Source organism: Parambassis ranga, chromosome 1, assembly GCF_900634625.1.
Source record: "Parambassis ranga chromosome 1, fParRan2.1, whole genome shotgun sequence".
Classification (NCBI taxonomy): Eukaryota; Metazoa; Chordata; class Actinopteri; family Ambassidae; genus Parambassis; species Parambassis ranga.
The window spans coordinates 8,906,311-8,933,068 of record NC_041022.1 but is presented as its reverse complement, the minus strand read 5'-3'; the positions used below and the strand labels follow the sequence as shown (position 1 = coordinate 8,933,068).

The 26,758-nt window shown below is 42.6% G+C and overlaps 1 protein-coding gene across 8 annotated transcripts in view; it reads left to right on the top strand.

The window, feature by feature from the left end:
- The window catches only part of add3a (adducin 3 (gamma) a), an 80,516-nt gene that overhangs the window by 43,966 nt on the left and 9,792 nt on the right, over positions 1–26,758 (top strand). For 4 of the 8 annotated variants that reach the window (XM_028400951.1, XM_028400944.1, XM_028400945.1 and 1 more), the window contains exons 1-9: positions 6,276–6,680; positions 11,076–11,325; positions 19,843–19,981; positions 20,583–20,734; positions 21,133–21,213; positions 24,123–24,272; positions 24,435–24,578; positions 25,165–25,263; positions 26,249–26,425. In XM_028400951.1, the coding sequence (XP_028256752.1) occupies positions 11,131–11,325; positions 19,843–19,981; positions 20,583–20,734; positions 21,133–21,213; positions 24,123–24,272; positions 24,435–24,578; positions 25,165–25,263; positions 26,249–26,425 (1,137 nt within the window). In that variant the 5' untranslated portion in view covers positions 6,276–6,680; positions 11,076–11,130. Of the gene's footprint in view, positions 1–6,275; positions 6,681–11,075; positions 11,326–19,842; positions 19,982–20,582; positions 20,735–21,132; positions 21,214–24,122; positions 24,273–24,434; positions 24,579–25,164; positions 25,264–26,248; positions 26,426–26,758 lie in introns of those variants that run through there. The other 4 variants (XM_028400941.1, XM_028400942.1, XM_028400940.1 and 1 more) reach the window with 1 other exon arrangement.

The following is a 26,758-nucleotide window of genomic DNA, read 5'->3' as shown; positions in this document are numbered from 1 at the left end:
TGGCTCATGATCATAAAAACAAGTACATCATGTAATGTGCTTTTAAAATTAAATTAAATTAAATTACCCATTTCCCTGCAGTTCCTGTGCCAAGCTATGCTAACCAGCAGCTAACCTTTGTAGGCATTCCATCTTACATTTTTCCACTAAAATCTTTTTGGAGAGAGTTAAATCAATCTTTTAGGGACTACATCTTTATCGCCCAGCACTGATTACAGTGTTGTAAGTGAATGTGTTGTTTGAATCCAAGTACACACACACAGATGTGCATGCACACACATTCTCCAGGTTTGAAGGTCACTGACTTCTTTCATACTATGTGCACACAGCTGCTTTTCATGCCAGAGATAAAAACAGGCCTGCAAACCTCGTCCTTTTCACAGCTTTCAGTCAGAGGGATTGGCCTGTGGGATGTGAGGCTACAGTGGAACTTCTTTTGTCTATTATCAGAACTTTTTTTATGTCAATAGCCCATTTTGTCAAGTTTAATTCAGGCCTACAGCAGATGTAGATCTCTTCATTACTTTAACTGTATTTAAATATAAAATATATGTGAAAGTGTGTATTTGCAACAAGTGTAAGTAATGTTTTGTTGATATTGTTTGTAGTGTTTCATCAAGATGTGTATGGGTTTCATAAAAGGGCGTGTGTGTGTGTGTATGGGAGTGATAGCAGCACACAGGTTTGAAACGCTCTGTTTAGAACAGATCTGATAATAGAGATATTGATCGCAATGCACTAGTATGAACACCAGCTGGAAACCCAACCCATTTACTTCATACCAGGAATTATCAACTTAAACTTCATAAATGTAGGAGGTTGTTTTCAAAACCTTTTACACTTTGCTTCCCTTTCTGTCAACACGCTGAGGCATTGTGATGTGATGCTAAGTCTCACCACAACAAGAGTAATTGCTTTCATTGTCTCAGGAAGAATGAGGACAGACAGGATTAATGTGTTGACTTGGTACCAAAGTGGACACTCAGGGAGGCTGAGGGATGTCTCTGGACTGTCTTGCTTTTCGCGGCCTTGGTTTGACATGTGATGTATTTATGTTGTAATTCTAAGTAATCACCTGTGAGTACAGGCGGCCTTTCCTAGTTGTGTTCTAAACTTCCTGCACACAAACACAGACATTACTAAGCAATCTGTCACTGAAATGCATTTCTGCCAACCTGACCCGAAATAGCACATTTGACCGCAGCAACGACCGGGCGGTGACTTCCCATTGTCTCTTCCAGGACATGTTTCATATCAAAGGTGGGAACAGGCTTCTTAAAATAGACACAGGCACACTGCTTCCATTCTCTGCCTCTATGGAAGTTTATTATATCTACCTGAACCATGAGGCAGAGCCGGGCCTCCATGCTTGACTACATCCCCCTGTGTGTGCTCCAGGAAGTGAATGTGAACTCAGCTTGTTAAACATTAGCCGCTCTTTAAATGCCTCTTTACCACTCAAACATGGATCAGTGGCTACTTGGGATTACTTCCATACAAGCGTGAAACTAGACACACTGCAGTGACAGCTTTTCAGTTTTATCTTCATGTGTGCGTTTTGTTTTTTTACAAGCCTGTGGGGCAAAAAAACAGATTAAGGTTAAAGCTCATTTGTCCTCAAAGGCTGATAACAGCAACACAAAGAGGCTCTGATCAAGTGTGATTTTCTTCCACCTGTTGCTGCTCTTTTATGATAAATCCCCTCTATCCTGCTGCCCATGAAGCATCATTGTGCTCCAATTGACAATCTGAGCCCCCAGAAAGTTCCTGGATTTTGTCAGCTTCCATCACTTTTCCAGTTTAAACATGTCTTATCTTCATAATATGGTTAATTATAATACATTTTAAGTGCAGAAAAACATAGTTTTTTCTTATGTAAAGTATTCTTCTTAATTCCTGTGTGCATGTGTCACCATGTGTAGATAAAAATGGTGGCTTAACCTACTACATACTGTGTGTAACCATTTGCATTTTTGTAACCTCAACCAACCAGTTTCTCACAGTAATCTGCATATCAGAAATAGTTTACTATGCACAGGCACCAGAGTGATGCCAGTCTGCCAAACAATCTCTGCCTAAAAGTGGATGCTGAGCCACACCACACTACTTGCATTTGGTGCATGCTGCATTTATTTGATTAGTTTACATTTTCCTTTCAGTCTCCTCCCTGCTCTGAGGAAAAACACGCCCTGCAGATCAGCCGAATGCTCGCTGAATTTTTATTTGATTTGATTTTGTTTTGAAGTCAGTTTGAAAACATGATAAAAATGTATATACTGTCAAGCAGTACGAATTATTTTGGGTGACGTCTATACTGTCCTCAAGGGATCAACTTGACCTTCCTGTCATGTGAGTAAATGGCATTTGAAGTAAAAGTAGTCAAAACAAGCTCTTTGGAAAAAAAGAGTCTTATGTCAGTGTGTTAGCTACACAACCATTAACTGAACAAGTTTTATTTTCATAAGGATTTCCACATCTGTGTGCTCCCCTATTTGAGGGGTCCCCTCATCTCCCACTAATGACCTCAAGTGTTTGTACATTCCTGAACAGTTAGCGTCAGTGAATGTGCCTTGCTGCTCGCGTTTGGTGGGAGATGTAGACAGAACACCGATAGCAGGGCTCTGGCAGTAAATGGATACCAGCATGCACTTAGCAGAGCAGACAGTCAGACCTTCCCCTCTGTTGTGTTTTGTTTTTGTCCACGGCTTATCGCTGAGGTTGTGGGTGGGGATGACCTCAACAGCAATATGGGATTACTTACGAGGACCATGGTGTGCATGGGCCTCATTAATCATTAGACTTGATAACTGTTGTGTGGAGATAGTAGAGCATCAAGCACGTATACAACCGTCTGAGATCTGTCATCCTTCATCTGTGACGTGTCAGCCTACAGCGAAAACAGTCGTTTTGGTTTCCCCTGTGCCATAATTAGCTGTTGTTCAGAGACAAGCCTGCTGTTATCAGCCAGTCAGATATACAGGTAGTGGGAATGTCTGAATGTAATGAGTCATAAAAGCGTTTGTCCTCTTTGCCCTCGTTGTGTTGACAAAACAAAGATGCAGTCAAGTTTGAATGATGAGTTTGTATTTAACCATTAAATAGTTAGATGTGCTGCAGGTTGTGTGGCAGGATGTTAATTTGGTGTTTTGTAGAGCAGTCTTACTGAAAGCCCATTTTATTTTGAAGGTTTAGTCTCAGGGTACAGGCCTTTAGGCTGAGCCAGGCAGTCAGCTAATTCCTGGATTAAATTGCATGAGTTCAGCCAAATCTGTGAAGATAAATGGGATTTAAGCTGTAACTCTACCACATTACCTGTGTTCCTGTAGGTCTAATAGAGGAAAATTATTGGTGGCACATATTGGTGGCACTGGAATACAGTGATGTGTGTTTGGGGTCTGTTTAGAAGTGGCAGCATTCAGCATTGTGCAGGGGTGTGTGGACCTCTGTATCCCTGAGTCAGGCTTGGCAGTGACAGCTGGGTATTGTGTGTATGTGTGTGCGTGTGTGTGGAATTCGAAATAAAGTGCTGAGTTATGCAACAACTTCCATAAGGAGGGAGGAGGGGAGGTTGAGGGATATCAGTCGCTCTTCAGTGCCAGTGTGTACTTGGCATATTTACTGCACTGCAGAGGAGAACTGGAGCACTGGCTGTCTAGACATGCATGAAAAAAAATGCAACCTCAAGAAAAAAAGAGAGGTAACTGTCACTATGCATTGCCTAATTTTATAATACAGCAGTGCGGTTCCTTCATTTTTTTCTTCTCACAGAGGACAGTTTGTTGTGAAAGACAGTGGGTCATGTGGGGTCTGCAGGATGATCACTCTTGTTTGTTGGTACAAACCAGCTGCAGCCCGCTGAGCGAATGCTCCTCTGATTCCTTCCACATGCATGTGGTGCCATTTAGAAGAATCTTCATGCGTTATACTGCCAGCAGCACCCAAGGCTTTATGTGAGGAGTGCCACACTCTTTGTGTGTGATTGTGTTTATCGCATCTCAGCAATGCCATGGGTTTTGATGTCATATCTGTGTGTGAAAGCTGCTTGATCTGTTCTGAGCAGATCTGGTGGAAACAGTAGTATTGTCTAGAATGGAGTCCACTACTCAGATGCACCTCCTGCGAAGTGTAGCCCTACATTTTTAAAGTGTTAACTGCCTCTAGTTTCAAACTGTCAAACACTCTTTCATTTTCACTGTTGGCTCAGTGGCTGATGTTGAACTGCTCATACATAAACAGTGACAGTTCTTTGGAATGTGGTTCCATAATATCAATCATCCATGCGTCTTCAGGACGTACAGAATTATCTCATTCACTTTCATTTCCAACATGAATGCTTACCAACCGCTACAGCCTGAACAGGCAGAAAACTTTCACCACTTGGCATGTCAGACATTAAACTGTAACTTTAGAACATGGTTTTGATAAAGCTGGATTGTTTTGGCAGGTTTTCAGCTTCGCAGCAGGTCATCTGATGGGTTTGGCTTGGCGTCTGTTTGCTGCGGTGTTGTTACAGTATCTCTTGCAGGAGCCTAAACAAAAACTCCTTATCATTCATGCTATCAGGTGATGGCAGACAGCGTCTACTACACCTCTTTATAACCCAAGAGCTGTGTGCCAAGAGTTGTTCAGATCTTTTTGCATGGAACTGGAGGTTTTTATGAGATAGTTGAACATCAATCTTACTCAAACAGACAGTTGATAATTCACATGCCAGCTCTGTTACTGAGCCAGGAAAGAAAGGGCTGTGCCAGAGTTCAGAGGCACTAAAATGAAATAACAATACCATGAATAGCTTTTATTAACTTCGTACAAAGTGCAATAACCACATTGTTATACTGCAGAATGAAGTGTGAACCAATGGGATGCCTCTCTGGTGGTGTTTTGTGATAAATAACCACCTAAAGTGTCACACTAGCCTGTATTTCCTGTGTATTCCTGGGTTTTCCAGTGCTATCGAGTGTTTCTGATAATTCGTGCCTTTATCTGACTCGTTATTACATAAATAATGTGGTCTGTGAACATGATCTACTTGTAAATTTGCACAGCACTTAAGCATACAGATGATGTTAAACAGAAAACAACAGGATTCATGATCTGGCTGACAGGTTGTTGATCACAGTAGCTGTCTGGATTGTTTGTTTTTCTTATGCACGCATGCGTGAATTGGAATACATCCAACTATTGTAGAAAAGTGTGCTTTGTGTTGATGCAGTTTAGCCTCCTCTCCTTTGGGTGGGGGGGCTTCAAATTCACATGTTTATAGTTGATTTCCTGCTTGGGTGGTTTAGCAGGTAGACGTCTACCTGAAACATCCTTGTTCCTGATGTATCCTGCTCCAGTGTATGCAAAGGTCCAAATTTGCGTTTTTTTCATGCCTCCATGGTGGGAACAGCCTGAGCTGGAGGCATTAGATTTTGGAAACTCTGTATGTTCATCCCACTCCCACGCCCACTGAGCACAAAATGTTATGACCTTGACAGAATTACTTCTAATCTGGGGCAGACATTCACTATCAATAACTTCATGTCCATTTCATTCTTGTGTACATGACCAATATCACAAATAGGGTGCCCCAAACCAAAGCAGTTTGACCGTCTAGTTTTATAAACAAGTATTGTGTCACCTTTCATCAAGCCTTTTTGTGTGCTTGTGCTGTCAAACATTGAGTTTAGCCTCAAGCAAGACACTTAATTGTACACAGCTGTTGACCCTGACCTTTGACCTCATCATTACATTAAGATGTTTCCATTTTTAGTTTTTGGTTTAAAGACATCTTGTGCTTTGGACTCTCTGTTACCAAAGAGCATTATGGAGTGGTAGTAAAAGGTGCTCACTTTGTGCTGCAGCAGGTTGTGTGACTGCAATTACACTGTTGGCCGCCAAACTCATAAACACTGACCTTTAGTATAGTCACCCAGAGAGGGCGGCATGGCAGCAGGGGGTGTAAACAAGAGACATAAAGAGAAAGAGGCAGAGAGAGAAAGAGAGAGAGACAGAGAGTTGTGGAATGTGGGAGATAGAGCTGAAAGTGAATGGATCAAAGAAAAAAGAGACATGAAAAAAGACTAGACTAGACGCACACAGAGAGAGAGAGAGAGAGAGAGAGAGAGGAGGAAGAAGAGGAGGAGGAGGGGTGATTAGTATGTGAGCCTGAGCTCTGATTGGTCTGTATGTGTGTGTTTGCTTGAATGTGTGAGCCTTTAGCCAGTGGGTGGGGATTAGGCTTGCATCACGTGGTCCCTTTAGCTTCTTTTCCACACAAACACACACCCTCATTCGCTGAGAGAACACACACACATATATCCTCTCACACACACACTCACAGCTGTTGATAGTTCTCTCTCTGATAAGCGCCGGAGTAGCCGAGGTGCAGACCCCGCAGGAATCTGAGAGAGTCTGCGGTCTGCTGGCAGCTCAGACATAAAGCATCTATATGGACAATCTGGACGTACAAGTGGACCAACTGGTTTTCTGACCGCCGCCTGGCTCTCTCTCACTCTGTCATTCATAACCCGCTCTTTTTCTTTCTCGCGGCTCTCCCGGCGTCTTTCTGGGACTCACTGTTGGAATTTGAGCACAGACAGCGAGCAGCAGTGAAAAACAGAGACATGTGTTTTGCTTCAGCCACCTACCACTACTGCCTGTTGTCTCCCATTCACTGACCAAGGAAGGAGGACGAGGTTGGTTGGGTTTATATGTTGCGTTGTTTCTCTGGCTCTCTGGCATTCATGTATAGATATTGAGTCATTTAGGATCCTTCATCCCATTCATTTCTAGAACGACACCCACTTATGTTTTGCGTTTGTGTTTCTGCCAGCTGCATGACTCTAATGAGAACTATCCCTATAAACTGATTGGTAGATTTAGGGGAATTCCATGTTAGCATGGCTGCCTGGGCACACACATACACGCACTCCTGCACTGTAAACACGCTTGGCAGTAACTGTGCACAGAGTGCGAGCACCAGAGAAGATTAGCCTGGGTTATTATCCCAGGCGTGTGCAACAGTCGAGCCTCTCTGAGGAAGAAGACCTAACTTTAGGGTCACTGCAGCTACAAGAATCAGTTCAAAATGATTAAATATCTGATATAAAATTAGAAGAAATGGATTAGAAAAACATTTTTGTGTTACAGCTTGCACAAGGACCTCCTAAACCCAACAAGTCAAACTCAAATTCAGACTTTTGTGTCAGGAGAGATGCTGTCTCCTGGCACGTTTGCTTGAGAAGAGCTTTCCTCATCTCATAGTAAAGCTGCTGGAGGATCATGTAAACTGCTGAGCACTTGGCTCTCACACACACTCCTCTAGTTTCACTGCTAGATCCGTCACGCAGGCGTGTTGGGACAGGGAACACACCTACTCCTCTGTTTATGTGTGTGTACAGTATATTTGTGTATCTCTGTGTGCATGTGTGTGTTGAGTTTTTTAACAGTGTGTGTGGATATAATTAGCAATGCACAGATTCTTTCCTGGTATTGTTGCCATCAGGATTGTAACACAACCCAAAAGGCAGTTTGTCTATTTTTAGGGGTGGCAGAGAGGCTGGCTTTGCTTTGAAGCTTCCCCCAGGCCAGATAAAGATATCAGGTGTGTGTGTGTGGAGTGGGTGGGAGTGTGCTTGGTTATTATTGTGTGCTGGCAGTGTGTGCTGCCTGTAGTATCACCACTGATGTGACTTTGAAGACAAGGATAAGACTGTATTATGGGCAAAGAAAGAAAGCTGAGGTGCAGCAGCAGATACGTGTGTAGCGGTCATCAGATAAAGACGGACAGACACTCGCTCTTATCTGCTCCAATTGTCAGAGGTGTACTGAGGCATTATGGGTGAGGAAGAAAAAAAAGTTTACCATGCATGTCTGGCATGCCATGCAGCAAGTATATTGTCATCTTAAAACATGCTTTTGCATTGATCAGGCATTTTAATGGCTTTACCATTGCTACTTTTATATATTACACTCTCGCAGCTCTTCCCCTCATACACCACAGGCTCATATTTATCTTTAGGTGACTGAACTTACATCAGAGCTCTCCTCTTAAAGTCCTCTTTAAAAATGTCTCAGAAAAGACGACATGTTGAAGTGAAAAGTTCACTAAAACACATACAGATAAACCCATGCAGGCTTAAATGAGTTTACATATCCCTGACTCACTCCAATAACTACTAGTTACCAAAAACACATCAGTTTTGTGGCAGTGATTGTTTTTATAACACTCTTTAAATAACTACTTATAGATGAGGAGGTTTTCATGGACAGCTTCCCCACAGATTGAACCAGCTCTTGTGCACTGAAGCTGCCTAGCATGCAGAGAGAGATGGGTTAAAAGGGTCGGTAAAGGTCACAGAGTGAGAGGTCATAGTCACCTTGCCTGGGGCTGCGGTCACAGTCTAGCACCCTAAAGTAAACACAGCCTGACTCGTCTGTCAGCCTCACATTTTCTGGAGCCCAAATGAATTATAAGACTTTACTGTAAACTACTTAGTTTTGCATTTTTTGGTAATACTTCTGAGCTTCTGCTGCAAAGCGTGAAATCTAAGAGTTCATTCATTTTCAGATTAATTGTGCACACTCACAGGACCACCTAAACCCCCTCCCAGCCCCACCCCTCACCCCTTTACCCTCTCAAACCGTCGATCTCTCTGGATGCGACCAGACTCGGAGGGTTCGAGATGAGGACAATGATCTATTGACAGAGAGCGAGAGGGGGGAGTTGTGACAGAGCAGGGTTGGTGGTGGTGCATTGATGTATGTGAGTAAAAGGGGGGGGGGGCGGGTGGAACTTTATTTTGGGGAAGCTACAGCTGTAGCATTTGGAGCCGTGCAGGATTCCAGTCATTCTGCAAATTTCAGGCATGTGATTCTCCTGTCAACTATCAGCTGTCAACATGAATTTTCTCTGACACTGCACTTTATTTACTCGTTGACATTTTCACAATATTCGGCTCTTGTCACCAGCTGACCGTTTTGTGCTTTTGTCTCAGAGCTCAGAGATTTATCCTGGTCTGTTCTGTGTGCAGCTACTCAGTAAGCAGAGCAGTGCAGGCATGAGGACGGACTCAATATCAGGTTACATAACTCTGCGCTGTCCAGCTGCCTTCAATTAAAGAGGATTTTTTGGCGGCTTTCGCCCGTTTCCATAGTATAAATCACAGCTTTAGTAGGAGGATCAGGTGGACAGTGAGAGGTTTCCTGTGTTCCCAAAGGATTTTAAGAGATAACACTATATAGGAAACACTGCTTGTTTAAATGGGTATTAAGTATGTACAAATGTAATGTTAATTTTCCACCTTAAAGTTGAAAGTGTCCTTTTCCACCCTTTCCTAAAAGGTGCCACATCTTAAAAAACATAAAGGTCTGTTAAAAGGGTTTGCAGCAGGTTCAAATGTCACAATAGAGACAAAAAGCAGCTGATCTTAGACCACTAAAGTGCTCAAGAGCAGGGTGTTGATCATTTAAGTCAACACAGTCTTGTTGACTTTACTATTGTGTGTATAGTCACCCCCAGTGGTTCGTTCTGGCTCCGATCAGAGCTAAGCTTCATTTATACTGCACACCTGAAAGCACTTGGTGCTGCATGTAGGGCTGATGATGACAATGCTGGACACAGGAATTGTCACAAATCCCTTTAATAATAACATCCTGTGCATGTAGGCATTATTAATCAGATTATAAAATGTAGAATTTAAGTGAGCAGCAAAGTTAGCAACAACTGTAATTCATGTACATGTGTCCACTGTAGAAAAAGAAAGAAAACATACATATATATAGGCTAAAGTCAAAGTCATCTGCTGAGATATTCCACTGGAAATGTGCATAAATATGGACATTCTGTCAGTGTATCCATTGGTAATCAGCAGGTAAGTGCTGAATGTGTTGCTGGCTTACATGCAGATTTACATTGTGTACAGTAAAAACACAGAGGAGATGTGCCGTCATGAAAACACACTGCAACCACGTGGGAGGATTGTTTTTCAACTCTCTTCGACTTGAGTGTGTCTATACACTGAGCTGTGTGTCACTCCACTAATCTCGGCCATCTTTTTAAGTGCCATTTGACCCGAATGAGTAGCTTAGAGGCATGTGTCAAACCGGTTCACCTCTCCAACCTGCCCTGCTTCCCTACATCTTATGTTGACAGCGTTGGAAGGTTAAAAGACCCCTAAATTTTGATCCTCCCGCTGTCAGATCACCACTGAGGGCTTTAGAAGACGGAAAGCAGCGGGATCCCTTTCTTAAACTCTTTCTTGCTCTCTCATTCCTCTGCTGTCCGAGCCAAGACGCCATCTGGTAGCGATCCCTTTAGCCACGCCTCTTCCTAATACACCATCAGCTTATCCTTCGCTGCTACGTCTGCTGCAAAGCCTCAGGGAAGATGCAGTCTTGGATGTCTCATTGTTTTAACTCTTTAGTTTGTTTGTCAGTATGCTGTTTTGTCCTTCTTTGGCATGAAAGCAAAGCTTTGAGAAGGTCAGTCATTCTTGTTGGGATCCCTGCATCCTGCAGAAACGCTTGTTGTCCTGCCAGGTGACCTGAGAGTGAACAGTGGGAGTAAACCACCTCACCTCCTTTCTCATGGGCTTTGTTGGGTGGGCTGTCAGTATGACCTGACTGACGCCTAACCTGCGTTTGTTGTGACACAACATGTGAATGGAACAAAACCATCAGGGCAGTGCGGCTATTTACATCAAAGCATTGCATCACTGATAACAGGGCAGTCCTTTTCCTGTTTGACAAATACACAGTATGTTTTCATCAGTAATTTGGGTTCACCAAGGTATTTCCTGTGGAAAGCAAAAATATGTGTCGACCAATAAAGTAGGAATAAGCATAATTTGTACATTGTACATGTGGTACAGGAGCTCTGTCATTTTTCCTTCTAGTTGCAAATCTGTTTTGCATCCTGGTGACTGCATCATTTACATAACACATTGTTATAAAGGCTTTACTTTGAATCTTGGCAAATTGTTTTGATCTGCTGACCACACTTCCTCTTGTGCTGTGAGAATCTGCAAAACATCTGGACACATGTGTTTTCAAATCCTTTTCTAACAAGTGTGCACCTCTCTGCTCCTCAGGTGAGAGTCAGAGCGGCGACCACTGAACAACCGAGTGAGCGAGGTTAAGGCAGGCATGAGTGCGGGCAGCCATCAAGGGGTGGTCACCACTCCTCCACCGCCTAGCGGAGGGACAAAGGAACGCTACTTTGACCGGGTGAACGTCAACGATCCAGAGTACATCAGGTCCCGAAACATGTCTCCGGACCTCCGGCAGGACTTCAACGTTCTGGAGCAGAAGAAACGCGTCACACAGATACTACAGAGTCCAGTAAGTGAACCAAATACATCCCATCCAGAAACACGTTCTGGCTTTAGAGTTTGCAGTAACTTACATGGGAAGACACTGCACGTTGGCTCTGGCTATTCTCTTTGGGGTTTGGATGGGCTGCCTATGTAAGGTTGGTTTTTGTGTAATGCATCTACACAAGACTGAATGGGACTGTTTCTACACTTTGTCCATCCCTTAATAGTCTTGAGCACCATTTATAAATAGATGCAATATGGATGAACCCTGTTATGCAGCTGCACAAACACAAGGGTCTGTGTGACGTAAAGTTTGTCTTGAGAGGTGTACGTAAATCTATGGAGGAAAGGCTGTGTAGCTGTAAACGATCTTGAAAATGATATGTGATCCAGCCCAAGTCAACTGAATGTGGAGAGAAAACTGACCAGACATTCAGAAAGTAAAGTGTGTTAATGTGTTATTTATAATCCTGTAGATGCTGATCTTGAATGTAATATATCCTGACTTAGTTCTGTTTTTCTCTGAACAAGAACATGACAAGTACTGTTTTAACACAGCGAACTTATCAGGACGAAAGAAGACAAACTTTTCACCTCAGTTTGTGTAATCAGTTCCTGTTTTCTCTCTCTGTCAGTTATTATTCCCTAATCAAGTGATTTCTAAAGATATTACATCAAGTAGTGCATGCTCTTGTGTTGATATTGCAACACTGGACATGGAATCACAGCAGTCAGCAGCCCGCTAAAACACTAATATAACCAGCAGCTGCCACGCCCTCGCTCAGGCTAACTGTTGAAGCTATCCAAATGCCCTCCAGGCCAAGAGTGCTCATGTCAGGTCAGGTTTTGTTGAGGTAAACAACTCCATGAGCAGGGAGCAACTTTTAGCCAACACAAGTAAATTTGTTGTTTTATTTTCTTTCCCTGGAGGGTTGAATTCTTTAGAATTACTCTTGCTGAACCGGCCAACTGCTGAATGCACAGTTAGAGGTTTAAGCTCATTGGCAAACTACATAATGATGATTTAGTGTGTTTATGGTACTCTGTGGTACTGGGATATCAAATCTGTGCTTTAGGATTGCTGCTCTCAGATCATGATGCAGAGCAAAGACTGTGACAGGATGTGCTAACTGCAGAGTAAAAAACAAACCCTTTTAAGTCTAAAATCTGCACTTCACTCCTGGTAATAACAGCTCACTCCTGCTCATAAACACTTCATGGTCTCGTGTAAAGGCGATGCAGTTTCGTCCCATCTTTGTGTTGTGCACTTGTGTTGCATCACCTTGTGTGGAGATTGTACGACACGCCTCCTCTCTTTGAGCCTACACACTACATTATTTACTCTGCCCTATTGACTCAAGGCTGGACTTGTGCTGAAGTGCTCCTCATTGTTTACAGTGGGATAGAAGTGTAGGGTTAGATAGGCTGTGGAGTTCATGAATAAGTTTTCCCCACAACACAAGTCTGGAAGTGTGTGTGTGTATGTATGTGTATGTTTGTGTGTGTGTGTGATAGATATTGGGTAGTAGCTCCTTAGTGGTTTGGCCTGTTCTTTTTTTAAGCATTAAATGTGATCCACATTCTGCACATGCCCAGTGTGGTTTTCTTGGCATGCTGCGTTCAGTGCCAGATGTCTGGAAGGGCAGGAGCACGGTGCTGCTGATGCAGGTTTCCACTTGATACTGTTGGTGTATATGAATGTGCGTGTGTGTGCATGTCTAATGTAAGCACCACAAGTGCAGTCATGGGTGAGCAAATGACAAGGCCTCTGCACCAAGCATACAGTTTGCTGCAGGGCACTGCTCTGGCCATTATTGAACGTCTGTGTCTGACCATCATTTTTTTGTGGTGTGTCTGGCACAGCTGCTTCCAGTCTGTCCTTATCAGCAGCATGTGGAATGAATGAGTGAAAGCTGTTTGCCTTTCTGGCTGGTGAGTTTTTTGAGTCAGTGATTTCACAATGGAAAGGACACAGCCTGATGCAACATATCCTCACACACATAATATGTTGATGAATCCCAAAATGACTCATGACTGAGTTCACAGATTCACAGATAAAAGTGAAGAGACAGATGGACGGAATAATCCAACACTAGATTTCCTTCACAGTTTATCTCAGCTGTTTTACATTGCTACCTTTATTTTATTGCGATTGTGGTTTGACCACAGTGGATCTGACCAATCAGTGTCCTGTGAGGGACACCTAGCAGCCTTTTCTTAAGATTCCAGCATGGTTTGTGTTGCTGCTATGAGACCATGTGGTCAAAAAAAAAGGTGGAACAACTTTAAACAACTTTAGGTTATAAAGGTCTTGTTTGTGTTTACTGTTGTTGGACTTTTCCCATATGTTCTCTGTGCTTCTCTCATCTTCATGCTTCTTTCTTGTTTGCTTTATGGTAAACTCTGATGTTGTCAACGTAAAATATTCAGTGTCATCTTACAAACATGTTTTTTCCCCCACATATAATCAGTGTTATTTCAGTGGCGGGAAGTCACAGGTTACCCACCTCTATTATTTACAACTACATGTTGCTCTGCCTGTATGACACACTTGTGGTCACGCAATGTCATGGATATTATTCCTGCCTGATGTGGTCTTGAATGGGAGCCAAACAGCTCTTAGTTAGCAGCAACAGGAGGCTCCCTGGAGCTCACGGTTTCAGACTCTCAGTGCCGTGTTTTCAGCCACAACAACAACAACAACACGTCATGAGCTGTACAGTCACACATGTGCCTCTCTAGCCTTTCTCCTTGCTTTCCTCCACGTCTCTCTATTTGTTTTCATTCTAGTGTTATTGGTCTAGCGGCAGCTCCAGATTACATGTTTCTGTTGCTCAGATGGCAGGTTGTATTTAAAGCCGGACCGATATAGAGCAGGCGGGACTGAATCCAGTCAGCTGACTTCCATCCACTCGCCTCATTCATGCAGCTGTGTTTACCTTTAAAAGTCAAAGGCTACAGGGAAACCTTGAACCTTTTCATTGCTTTTTAAGCCACTAACCTTATCTCACATTTCTTTTATGCAACAAGCAAAGTACCAATGCTTTCTCTTCATTATGTTTCCGTGCAGACCTTTTAATTCCTTCTCTTTCAGTTAAAATAAAGCTGCATTTGATTATTTTCAGTCATATTAGGAGGGAAGAGGAAAGAGAAGACAGCTTGATGGTTATGTAAGTTATTATAAAGACTCTTCTGTATGTCATGCAAATATAGAAAGTTTCCCTGAGGTGGTTCACCAGGCCCTCTGAGGCGGTTTTCTTTTACATATTATACACAGGAATTTAGAATTTTGGCTGCAAATCAAAGTCTTATGATGTCATGGATGGTAAAACAGGATATTAGGTGTTAAATTCTGCAGTAGTGTATTTCCATCCAGCTGTTGGGAATTTCAGTATGTTGCCGTGACTTGTTTGTCAGCGAATGCTCAAAAGCCTGAACGCTCAAAAGCAGCAGCAGAAGCACGAGATTAAATCAGATGAAATTAAATTTGAGTCGTACTTTCCGCATGCTGCTTTTATTTTCAGCCTCTTCGCTCATCTTGTTCCTCCTTACTAGTTTTCTCCTTCTTTTCTTTCACTTTTCTTTTCACATCTCGTGCTTTGTAGCACAGTTCATCCATGCCAAGTGGTAAATTTACTCACTTTCATTTGCTTCTCGTCCTGTGGTTTTCAGAGGAAGTTCACACACTTTCCAGAATGCACAAGTGGATAATTTATGAAGCCTTGCTGGGTTCTGCTGAAAACCCCCTGGTGTGAGACAAATGTCACGACGGCTCTCTGTTATGTTTTCTCCTTCTCTTTTTAAAGTCCTAAAGGTCTGATTTTATAGAACATTGGTGGTTGAACTCACTCTGGAGACTCTCATAAGAACCACCACCTTTCCTCTCATAGCCAAGTCTCCGTCTGGCATTTGATCATACAGCATCTCGTTGGTTTTGAACTTTGCAGAACCTCCAGCTATGGAGCTGTGCCCTTGAGATTACATACAAATAGGCTGAAATGTTACGAAGTCTGCTCAGTGTCCTTTGGGTTAGGTATGCAAACTTTCTTCCCTCTGACAATAAAAAAAAAATCGACATTTTAACAAAGAATTACAATAGTCAGAATATTAACAACTGTTCATAAACCTAGATCTGCAACTGACTATGGAGCAGTCCAACACACTGGCGCTTTTTTCATTGACCCCACTGTAATTACTGGTGCCCTGATGCTTAATATGATTTATTTAAGTAGCTTTAAGTATCAGAGCCAGTGTTTTCAGAGATAAAGTTCCACATCAGCAAAATTGCACAATTCATGGGTGATTTATCATCTTCACAGCTAAACTTCTGAGGTAGTTTTAACATTTTCTGTCTATGTTGCTCCTGCACTTTCTGCTGAGGTGAACGAGGGCGCTGAGTTTATTCAGAGTAGGGGAGAGATTGCAGCTGTAGCTGGGAAGCAATTTCACTGACGCAGGCTCTGAGGTCAGGTGGGGGGGGATCAATAGCATTGGCAAGCTTGCAGGCAGCCACTCCCCTACTTTGTAACACTGTCACAGTGGAGGCTTGAAAGAACGGCATTGTGCTGACACAACCAGAGAAGCTGTGTCTGAAATTACAGGCCTCACCTGGCCTCTGTGTGTGTGGTTTGCTTTTTATCTGTGTTATCTATAGAAAGAGTTTTATTATGTTTATATATTTTTGTTGTTGTTTGGGGGTGGGTGAAGGGTTGAAATAAAAGCAATTTATCACTAAGAATCTATGCCTGAAGATGCCGGTCACTGTGTTTTTTTTAGATAGATACAGATTTTAAAAATAGATTTTTTAGATACAGTTTTGTAGGAGTGTTAACGTAATCTTAACCTGCTTAGGGAGGACTGACCCAAAAACACAATGTTCATAGATATAAGAAAACACCACATGACACCTGATATATGGCTTAGGCCTAGTTAAGGCTTTTTGTCACCATTGTTTTGAAGCCTTGTTTTGCTGTGTGAACCACATTTTTTTTAATACACCTGATTATCCTGTGATCCACAAAGAAATGTGATTTACACGATGAGGGCACAGGCTTTGTGTGTATGAGGTAATGCTGCAACCATCGGCAGCAAAACAAATTTCTTTGATGAGGCCACAAGCACAGACACGCAAGATCGACTTCGATCCAACGAAGTCGTAAGAAGTCTCCTCTTCCTTTCCCACAAGATGACGCACAGCAGTTTGTGCAGTTTTAAGCGTCACCTGTGTGTGCTACAGCAGAAATAATGGCATTTACAGTAAAGAGAAAGACAAATAATGCAAGCTTTTTGGATACGAGAAACTTCCTGTTATTGTAAGAATCATCCCTTGGAGAGACAAATGATCCAAAATATGCATGTGAAAATGTATTTTGGTCACCAAAAGTACTTGTATCAGGAAGCATCCGCCCTGTCTGTGAGTAAAGTGAGAATCCTGACTAAAGAACTTAAGTATCCTGCCTAAGGGGGAAAAAAAATAAAACATCCTATGAGTTTGTGCATCAGATGGACCATTGTTTGGTTCCTCCTCATCAGCTTCTGCACTTCACATAGGTGCATTCTAATTCCGTTTTTGGCCAGGTCTTCTGGCCAAGCTCCAGTCTCTGTCGACCTAATACTCTAAAGATCACTGCAGTTCCATTTTGAAAGATTAGCTTTTGCCGCTTTGGAGCAGTCACGGAAACACTTCCTCATTTCTCTGATTGGATCATATTTTTTACTCCTGTAAGTGCAGAGACCTGCGTAGCCTGGTTGTCTCTCTGTGATTTCATTGTGGCAGGACAGAGGATGAATATTTGAACTTTTTTTTCACTCAGAGAAGTCCTGCAGCAATTCATATACATTTTTTGGACTCACCTGACTTTCTGTCTTTGTGTTGACGTAAACTTTGTGATTAAAGGGTGCACGGTCAAAGCAGAGCAGCTAAAAAAACACATGTGCTGCAGATGTGACCGTTTGGTCAAAATATTAATGATAGGATCCACTTTAGGTTTCAGGATTAATCTGTTTAGCTGATGGGAATCAAATCCCTGCTGTCATAATCTTCTAGAGAATGCACACACAAATTGTACAGCAGATGCCTGCTAGTGTGTGTGTGGTTGTTAGGTTTCATGTCCAGTCAGGTATCCATATAAGTTTGTGATGTATTCTGCACTCTCTCTTTCTGTACTCCTCTGAGCTCTGTGGAGGTTTATTTTGTTTTGGTTTTATGATTTGATTCAGTCTCGTCGCTCTCACAGAATTATTTTTGGTTGCAGGAAGCTTTTTTATTCCTGGTGACAAACATAATTTTTTAATATGCCGTTCATTTCAAAAGGGAATGAGTATTAGAATGTCACCAGTAGACTGTAAATTTAGATCAATTTATATCCCAGTTTATGGAAACTATAAACTTTTCATCAATTGCCATGTGGCATACTGTCTTCCTAAATTTCTTATTCTCCTGTTTTATGTCACTTAAACTGCTGCTTGGTTAGGTTTAAACAGAAAGTTATTGTTGAAGTGACAGTGACTTTGTATTCCTGACATCTTTTAGAGACCTCTGTGTGTCTCTGTGTGTGAGACTTTCTATGTGTTACATGGAATCTGAACCAAAGTTATGAGTTATGAGTGAGACCCTGTTTAAACAAGCAATTATCATATTTTATCGTTAGCAAGATCAGCAGGTCACATGATGGTCCATGTTAGCTGGCTGACAGTTTGAACCTGGAGGGTTCTCACTCCCTCCAGCACAGACAGTTGAGACAGAGACACAGAATCTGCCTGAATGACGAGCAATAATAATATAATGCCCACAACATCAACAACTGAAAACAAACCAGCTCTGACCGACCGCTGTCAGACATCCGCAACAGACCGGTTGCCAAAGCAACCTCTTCAAAAGGGACAGAAGAATGTCTGGCTTGGGTTCAGAACCAGCAGTGCTCCAGGACTGTATGTGTCCTGTCACTCGGGTGGGGGGGCGGTTTGCCCCACTTTTAACAAAACACCCCCCATATGTGCCACATAACCACCACATAACACTGGCGGACCCGTCCTGTGGGGTGATATGGAAGGACAGAGAAGAGTGGAACCTTCACTGTCACTGATGTTTTCATGCACAGATGCAGCTCCATTGGGAAATCTGTTGCGTAAGCACTGAGATGAAATAAAGACATGAATATTGGATGTTGCTTTGCAAGGGTGACATTGCATCAAAATCATGTCATGGCCTCTTTTTATGCTCACGCTTCACGCTTTTTTTCCACAGATTACCATCACCCATTTGAAATTTCCAGCAGGAAATTTAAAGCAGGTCAGAAATTGCAGGTTAAAGCTATGATGAGGTGAAGCTGCCTAAGACCTGATCCGGTGGGTTAAGTACTGAGGACCAAAGCAGCCACAATACACACTTTTTTGAGTCACATCTGTATACGACATGCTGAGGTTCCAACAAATTAGTTGATGATGAAGGATACAAAGTTGGACCAGATGGTAAGGCTTAATTAAACGATCAGGAAAAACTGAGTCAACTTTCAACAGAAGCCTGTGTCACAAATGTCTCTCTCTTACAACCAAGGCTACCAGGGTGATAGAGCTAGCTAACTAGCATTAACTCTGGCTTAACAGTTAAAAGAAATAGATGACATGACAAAGATGTGCTTCATGAAATCACCTGATGTGTTATTCTGTGAGGATGCTCGGAGGATTCTCACAGATTGAGACAATAAAATACAGCATGACTCTGAGTCTGCGTCTTAACCCTTGGTGTTGGTTGTAGATTAACAGGTAGAGAAAGGTGAGCGTGCCTCGTTAGAGGTTAGCAACATTTTGGATTATCAGGTGCTGTACGTTGACTTCAGCTGTATGAATGCAGCATGTGTGCAGTCAGCATCACATTCAAGGCTGACCCTGATGACTTCTGTTGTCTCTTTGTGTGTACACAGATGATTGCTGTTAAATTTATGAGCTGCTACACGATGAGTACTGTATATAATGTAATTTAACCAGCTGTGTGTTTGTGTCATCTTGCATAAGAGCTTGTTTAGCCTATACTGTTACTGTTGTTGTGTCTTTGGATTCAACAGATATTGTGGATTAGCCACACATACACTCGCTCACTCTCTCCTGGTCACAGCCAGCTAGCCAGACAACCAATCCTGACACAGTTTGTTGTGGGGCCAGCCAATCAGGATCTGGCTTTATAGAGCACTTTTAGGATGATTCAGATTGACGCCCGATGAGGATGTCTAATCTGTGATTAACACACTCACCCTGGATCTTCCTTTTTCTCTGAATGTTCTCACATCTTTTAACGTCACCACTAATCCTCCATCCTACCTTCATCTGTCTCACTAGCCTTTTATGTTTTTTGTAATTTTGAGATAATCTGCTCTTTAACGTGAAATAAATACATTCCTAATGGAAGCTTCCGGTGTTTTATACTGCTTTTTGCTGCTGCTTTTTACCCTATACATTAAATAAACGCTGTGGGTTGGGTTTATATATGCTGACATATTCCATCGACAAAGCTTCAGGTCTAAACTCTTCTTCTCTCGTTTCTCAGGCCTTTAAGGAGGAGCTGGAGAGCCTGATCCAGGAGCAGCAGCGGAAAGGGAACAACCCCACTGGCCTCTTGGCCCTCAGGCAGATTGCAGACTTCTTCATGGCCAGCTCGGTGGCCGGCTTCAACACTTCCCCCCTCAGTGAGTATACTCGCTGTCCTGTGCTGCCCTGTTCCCCCGGGCAACCAGACACTAACACTCAGCAGAGCATGCCACCCTCGCCCAGGGTGCAACAGAAGAGAAAAACAAAAACACAGCATCAGCCCTGGAAGTCAGGAGATCCATACACAAACACGAGCTTTGTGCGCTTAAAGGAATAAATACTGTGAGACAATCCGAGCCCAGACTCCGGAAGAGCCGTGCATATTTGAGCAGGGTTTTGATCCTTTGCAAATTCTGTCCAGGAGTCCATATGTGAAGCCTGCTTCTAATCACAGGACTTGGAATGCACAGCTAATGCTGAATTACACATCAGTGACACTATGGCAGCTCAGTTAAACTCGTAATGTCTGCATCTGGAAGGAAAGACGGAAAGTTATTTGTAAATTAGGAACTGATACGTCATTAGAGAAAGATCCAGGTGTCGCATACAGATGTCTGCTCCTGAGTGACTGCCAGCGAAGTTATCAATGCTGTTTGATCTGCAGTTTTTTAATGTAAAAGATTGTCATATTTCTTATTTTTGCCTCGAGTCACCAGTCTCTCCTGCTACATTCTGTTTGTGCTCCCTTTGATCTTTTAGGTCTGGGTATGGTCACTCCCATCAACGATATGTACGGAGTGGAATCCACCACGATGGTGAAAGGCGAGAAGCTGACACGCTGTAAGCTGGCCAGCCTCTACAGACTGGTGGACCTGTTCAGCTGGGCACACTTCGCCAACTCCTACATCACAGTGAGATGCACACAAGCAAAAACACAGACCTCTTTACTGTTTTTACATTTAATGTCAAATGTATGGATGGGTTACCTCTATTAAAAAAAAAAAGTTGCATGTGCACTACTTTCTTCTACCAAACCCTCTGCGTCACCTTTTAACATCAGTTTTCTGATGATTTCTAGTTTCTGTGTCCAAAATTACACAGTATATTCCAGCCAGGAGCTAAAAGAAACAGTTTTTAAAGGTCTGATGGTTCTTGAATCCTGTCTGTTTTATGCTTTTGTTTGTACAGAAATTGTTTTCAAATGCGAGTGAAATGTTTGATCCGAATGGCTTTATTATTATGTCTTGATCAACAATATATCTATCATTTATTTTTACAATCTTACTTACATGTTTTGACCTTTTCTTAGGGTCGAGTCAGTAAAGAGCAAGACCACATCCTCATCATCCCCAGAGGACTCTCCTTCGCAGAGGCATCTGCAGCCAACCTGGTAAGAAGCTCGCTGTCTGCCCTCTAACTTCATTCCTTGCAACATTTAAAACAGGTTGTAAATGTCGGTCTGTGTTAGTGTCCTTTTTCTGACTATAATAAAGCCCTGACTGGAGTCGGATGATGCTTTTCCACTTTGCTTAATCAGACTTTTACTTCCTTCAGTGAAAGGGAAAATAGCAGATGAACCTGATTTCAGTCTAGAAGACAATGTCTCTCTCTCTCTCTGTCTCTGTGTACATGTTCAGTGTCACTGGCTCCTCTTGTATTGACATCAGTGTCGCTGTAGCCTTCGTTCTCTCGTAAGCAAATATTGTGAATGTCTCGGTTGTTTCTCTGTGAGTGTACAGATGTCACATCACAGGATGTAGATGTACAGTTAGGTGTTGGCGACACAGTTTCTTCATGCTTTATGTGTAGCTCTCTTCCTCACCTGCTTTTTCAGAATGCTAAAGACAAGGATATTGAATGAGATTTTTCCTTTTGGCAGGGTTGGACATTCCTTACTTTATCCTTATTTGTGCAAACACACAAGCACTTGTGTATCATGGCTGCAGGTGTGGAACAACGGCTGACAGGGAATTTTCACCACCTGGCTGGCTGGAGTAGTTGGCAGCCAGGAAGGGATGTGAATCTCAGCTGAAGTTCGTGAACCTGCCTGCTAGTAAAGCCATGTGTGGCTGAGTGATTTGTACGTTTTTCATCTTTGTGTTGGTTGTCAATCTGGTGCTCAACAGCGGTGTTATATGTAGGCTCAACATGGCCAAGTCTTTTAGTATTTTTAGTTTGTGTGTCTGGACCACATCCATCTTCTCTGTGGCTGACTGGTAAACTTTGTCTGTATGAGAGGGATGACCACAATGTTGCACATTCTGAGACACAGGACAAAATTAGGTAGAGTTTCCCACACTGTGTTTTAGTCTGTTGGTGTTTTGAAGCCAGTGTTTATCTGCCTGTCTTCAGCCTCCTCCCTTTCTTCTTCTCCCTCTGCCTGCCTTTCAGATCTATAGTTCCATGGTTGAGTTCAAGTGTTTAGAGAGGCAAAGTGATTGATTAAGAGGAAGTCATCCAGAATAAAGAGCATGAGAGGTCGCGCTGGGGCCAGCGGTTTTATGGAGAGAGAGGCTAGACTCCAGTTGGTCAGTTTCCATCTGCCTCTCCTTTTCAATATATCTGAGCTTTGAGGTGAGGGAGGGGTCATTTGAGAACAGAAAAATGTTGATTCTTTTTGTTTGAAGTATTCTAGTGGAGTGATAATACAGACTGAAGCTGGTGGATTTGTTAAAATTGAATTTTTCCAACATGAATCTGCTCACATGTCTCCTTCAAGCCCCACTCTGCTTATCACCGTCCAGCTGCATCACATTTCAGATCCAGATTCCTGACACGTCCTTTGGCATGTTTTTATAATTAGAGGTGCTACATTCGTCAGAAGGGCCTCTCAGCTGTAGTTCTGTCAGATCTGTAGACTGACAGGCAGCTGAATGTTGAAGGACACAACGGGGTGAACTGTGATACTGTGCATGGACATGTGATGTAACCCAGTCGATGTTCGATCGTCCCACAGCTGCAGACAAAGATGGCGGTTGTTACTCACGCTTGGTTTGTGCCATTCATTTTCCTGTGCCAGGGTAAAAGATCAATAAACAGTCATCTGTCCAAACATCCATGTGGGCTGTTAAAAGGCACAGCAGCACTCAGCACTCATATCTCGGGATTTTCAGCATGAGGTGACCCAAAGATCACCAGCCAGCTGTGGATACCAATGTCAAAACAGAATAGATTTCTAAATCAAGATCCGGCCCCAGTTGGGCCTGTTGTTGTGCTTTTTGGTGTGTGTGCATGCAACCATGCTGGGCAATACTTTGTCGATCCTGCAGATGTTTACTGGACAGTTGGACTAATCCATATTTTGTACTGAGAAGCTAATATATACATATTTCTTTTTATTTTAGTAAGTACAAACATGCCAGTTAATTAGGTAGTTAGCGAGCAGCTAATGCTATCAACAGATGATTGTGTTTTATTCTGAAATTTAACTTGTTGAGGTCTTATCTTCTGACATTAGTTCAATAGTTGTAACCTAAGTAATGTATAAATATGCTAATTTGGTGGGTCTTTAAGGATTTCACTGCAGCGCTTTGAGTTGAACTGGGTGTGTTTCATTAGCCGGAGACTGGATGATGAATGCCCTTTCCTGTTGTGATAACACACACTCGGACTTTGAATTGTGGAAGAGAAATGCGAGCCGGTGCGTTCAGGCTTATGGCACAGAATAACATGTGGATTTTGCTCTGCCTGATGTCTGAGGCAGAGCAGAGTTTTCTGTTTATTAGGTTTTACTGCACAGACTGACATCTGCACTCAGTTTTGTTATTGCTCTTCCTGCAGGTTTTATACCACAGTTTCTCCACCCAGTTATTTGTCTGTATTCTTTTATTTTCTGACTTCCTCACTCACCGTCTATTTCTGCCTTGCTTTTTTCGCTCCTGTCATGTAATTTAATAAGTGCTAACTGGCTGGTAATGAAGTTGTCACAGGACATCATGTCCACTCCCTGACTATATTATGTTTCCTGGTAACGCTGCTATTCATTTCCTGGAGAAGAGCAGAGAGAGAGAGGAGGAGGAATCATTGATAATGTGATTTATGTCATCACACTCATTGATTCTGACTTGTGTTTATGCCTTCTTATTCAATGTTGGAGTTATTGTTAGCTGTGTTTGGGTGGATCTGGGTGGATGTTTCAGTCTTTAGCTGTGATTTAGTGCCCAGGCGCATTAGATTTCACTGATTGTGGCATGGCATGGTTTTGCATTACGTCTCTCTGTCCAGCTGTCTGTCATGCACCCATTCCATGAAGCACACACTGACTCTGATTCTGCCCCCTCCCCCTCATCCCCCTCCCAGGTGAAGGTCAACATTATTGGGGACGTGATCGAGCAGGGCTCCACCACCCTGAGGATCGACCCTGCAGGTTTCAGCCCCCACGCTGCCATCTACTCCATGCGTCCAGACATCCGGTGCATCATTCATGTGCACACTCCTGCCACAGCAGCTGTAAGTTCACTGCAACCAGATGACATTTCATATGAGAGAAAATAATTACCTGTATATACCTCTGCTGTGCAGCCATGTATGTGACAACAAAGATGCTGGTGTCTGCAGTTTCTTCACATAGAAGCATGTCATGTCTCACATGTCTTCTTTCTCTTGCTTTAGGTATCGTCTATGAAGTGCGGGATTCTGCCCATTTCACAGGAGGCATTGCTCCTCGGTGAGATTGCCTACTACAACTACCAGGGCAGCCTTGATGACCAGGAGGAGCGCAGAGAGCTGCAGAAGGCTCTGGGACCAACGGCAAAGGTGGGAGATGTACAAAAACAGAGATCTGAATTGTTCCTTTTAAAATAATGACCAGTCAAGCAGCTAATCAGATGTATCTATTCTTTAAACATTGTCCTTCTTTAACAATACCCTCTTTGATCACTCAGGAATCAGGCAGTAATATAAAAAGAAATAAACACATTTGGCCCTGAGGGGTACACATGATATTTTGAAGTAAATTTCAAAATAACCAAAGGAAAGGTCTGCTGTATGTCATCCTTGAAGTCAGGAAACAAAAATGGTCTAATTATTTGTCAGGGTGTGGTGTATTTAACATAGGAAGCAGAAGCAGGACAGTCAAACCAGCACATCCTGTAGAAATGTCCACCATGTGACTTTTCTGTTTCAAAACCAACAAAAAAAAACAAATAATGAGATTAACTGACTTTAAATCTGCAAAGATTTGAGGAATTCAAGGGAATTTCCACTGCTGTCATCATCCGGGGGCCAAACCTTTGTTGCAACCTAAAAGCAGAAATGTTACGGTGGGCATGTGATCGTCGAGACATATCAAAAGCCTGTTGGACACTGTTGATTTGATGTCCGTTGTTTCCATTTGTTGCAGGTTCTGGTGCTGAGGAATCACGGCGTGGTTGCTCTCGGGGAAACCATCGAAGAGGCCTTTCACTACATCTACAATGCCCAGTATGCCTGTGAAATCCAGGTACACACAGAGAGCCAACTGCTGCCCAGCACATTCCTTTGCTTCTGTACACTAGGCAAGCATTAGGCAAGCAGGGCGGCAGATTTCCCTCTAAATCTAATCTCCCCACAGCTGCTTTCACAAACCCCCCCCCCCCCAGCTCTGACTTTTTAACAGCACACCCTAACTCTTAATCTCGTGCTATGTGGGTGGAAAATGTTGGCTAAATAGAGTTTAATAATCAGGCTATTAGGGGCTTGATGAAGGGAGTAACAATCTGATGCGTTGTTGTTGACGTTGATCCAAAGCAGCATTAAAAGAAGGGTGTTGTCCCTTTTTTATTATGACTAATTAAGAAAGCTGTAGGGATTTAGGAGGTTGAAACATGCAGGAGAAATAATTACTTATTGGGTTAACAATAATCTGGCCTTAGTCTGATTTATTATACATATGTATTAAATATATAAATAACATTAAATAATAGCCAAAATATTAGAGATAAGGTGGGCTGCTTTAGCCTTAGTGTTTATAATGTCATATAAAAGAAATCATAGTGTACATTTCTCAGTTTTGTTACACATCTTGTGTGTCTTTGTGTTTCTTTGTAAATACAGAGTAATTTTTGTAAATATGATGAGTTGCGGCCCCCTTCCACTGTAACAGGCATACCAAATCTCCTGATTGACTCTCCCTGGTCATGCAAAAGAAAACATTAATCCATCCTGCAAAGCCCAGCTTAATTTCTATAAATAAATCCCCTCAGACATGTTTGTTGTGTCCCTTGCTGTATGTTGTGTTGCTGCTGTGGTGGAGGTAGATCTCATTTTGGTTTTGGAAAATGGTTGGGACATTTGTTCCTGCTTGTTTTCATTTTAGGTGGATGATCTAATACCACAGATGTTCAGTAAAGGAGGAAAAATAATGCCTTTTTGTGCGTTGCATAAGCCATCAGTCGTCAGTAGAAGCTCACATGTGTCTCCCCTCTGTCCCCACTTTATGGTTTTAGGTAAATGCCATCTCATGTGCTGGGGGGGTGGATAACCTTATAGTGCTGGACCAGGAGAAGTACAAAACCAGAGTGCACGACCTGGCCTCTGCGGGTTCTGTCAACATGAACAGTCAGTACAAGTGGAAGGTCGGCGAGCTGGAGTTTGAGTCTCTGATGAGGATGCTGGATAATCTGGTGAGTGTGCAAACATCAGAGGTGATAAAATGTGCACCAAAAATGCACCTCTGTGCCTTTAACTCGAACTACAAAAATATACCATATAACATATTATCAGGGGGCACAACAGCAGAGAGCCATTCACCACCAGCCAGAGGAGAGGTGTTTTGGTAGCACAAAGATAAGACGGGAGCAACCCCAGTGCATTCTGGGTGTTAAAGTTTTCCTACCTTTTGACATCCTACCTTTTCCAACCCTTAATCATGCTATAAAGGTGTTTTTAAACACACTTTTCTTTCCAAAGAGAATTCATTTATGCTCAATTTTATAGTACATTTCTCAAAATAAAAA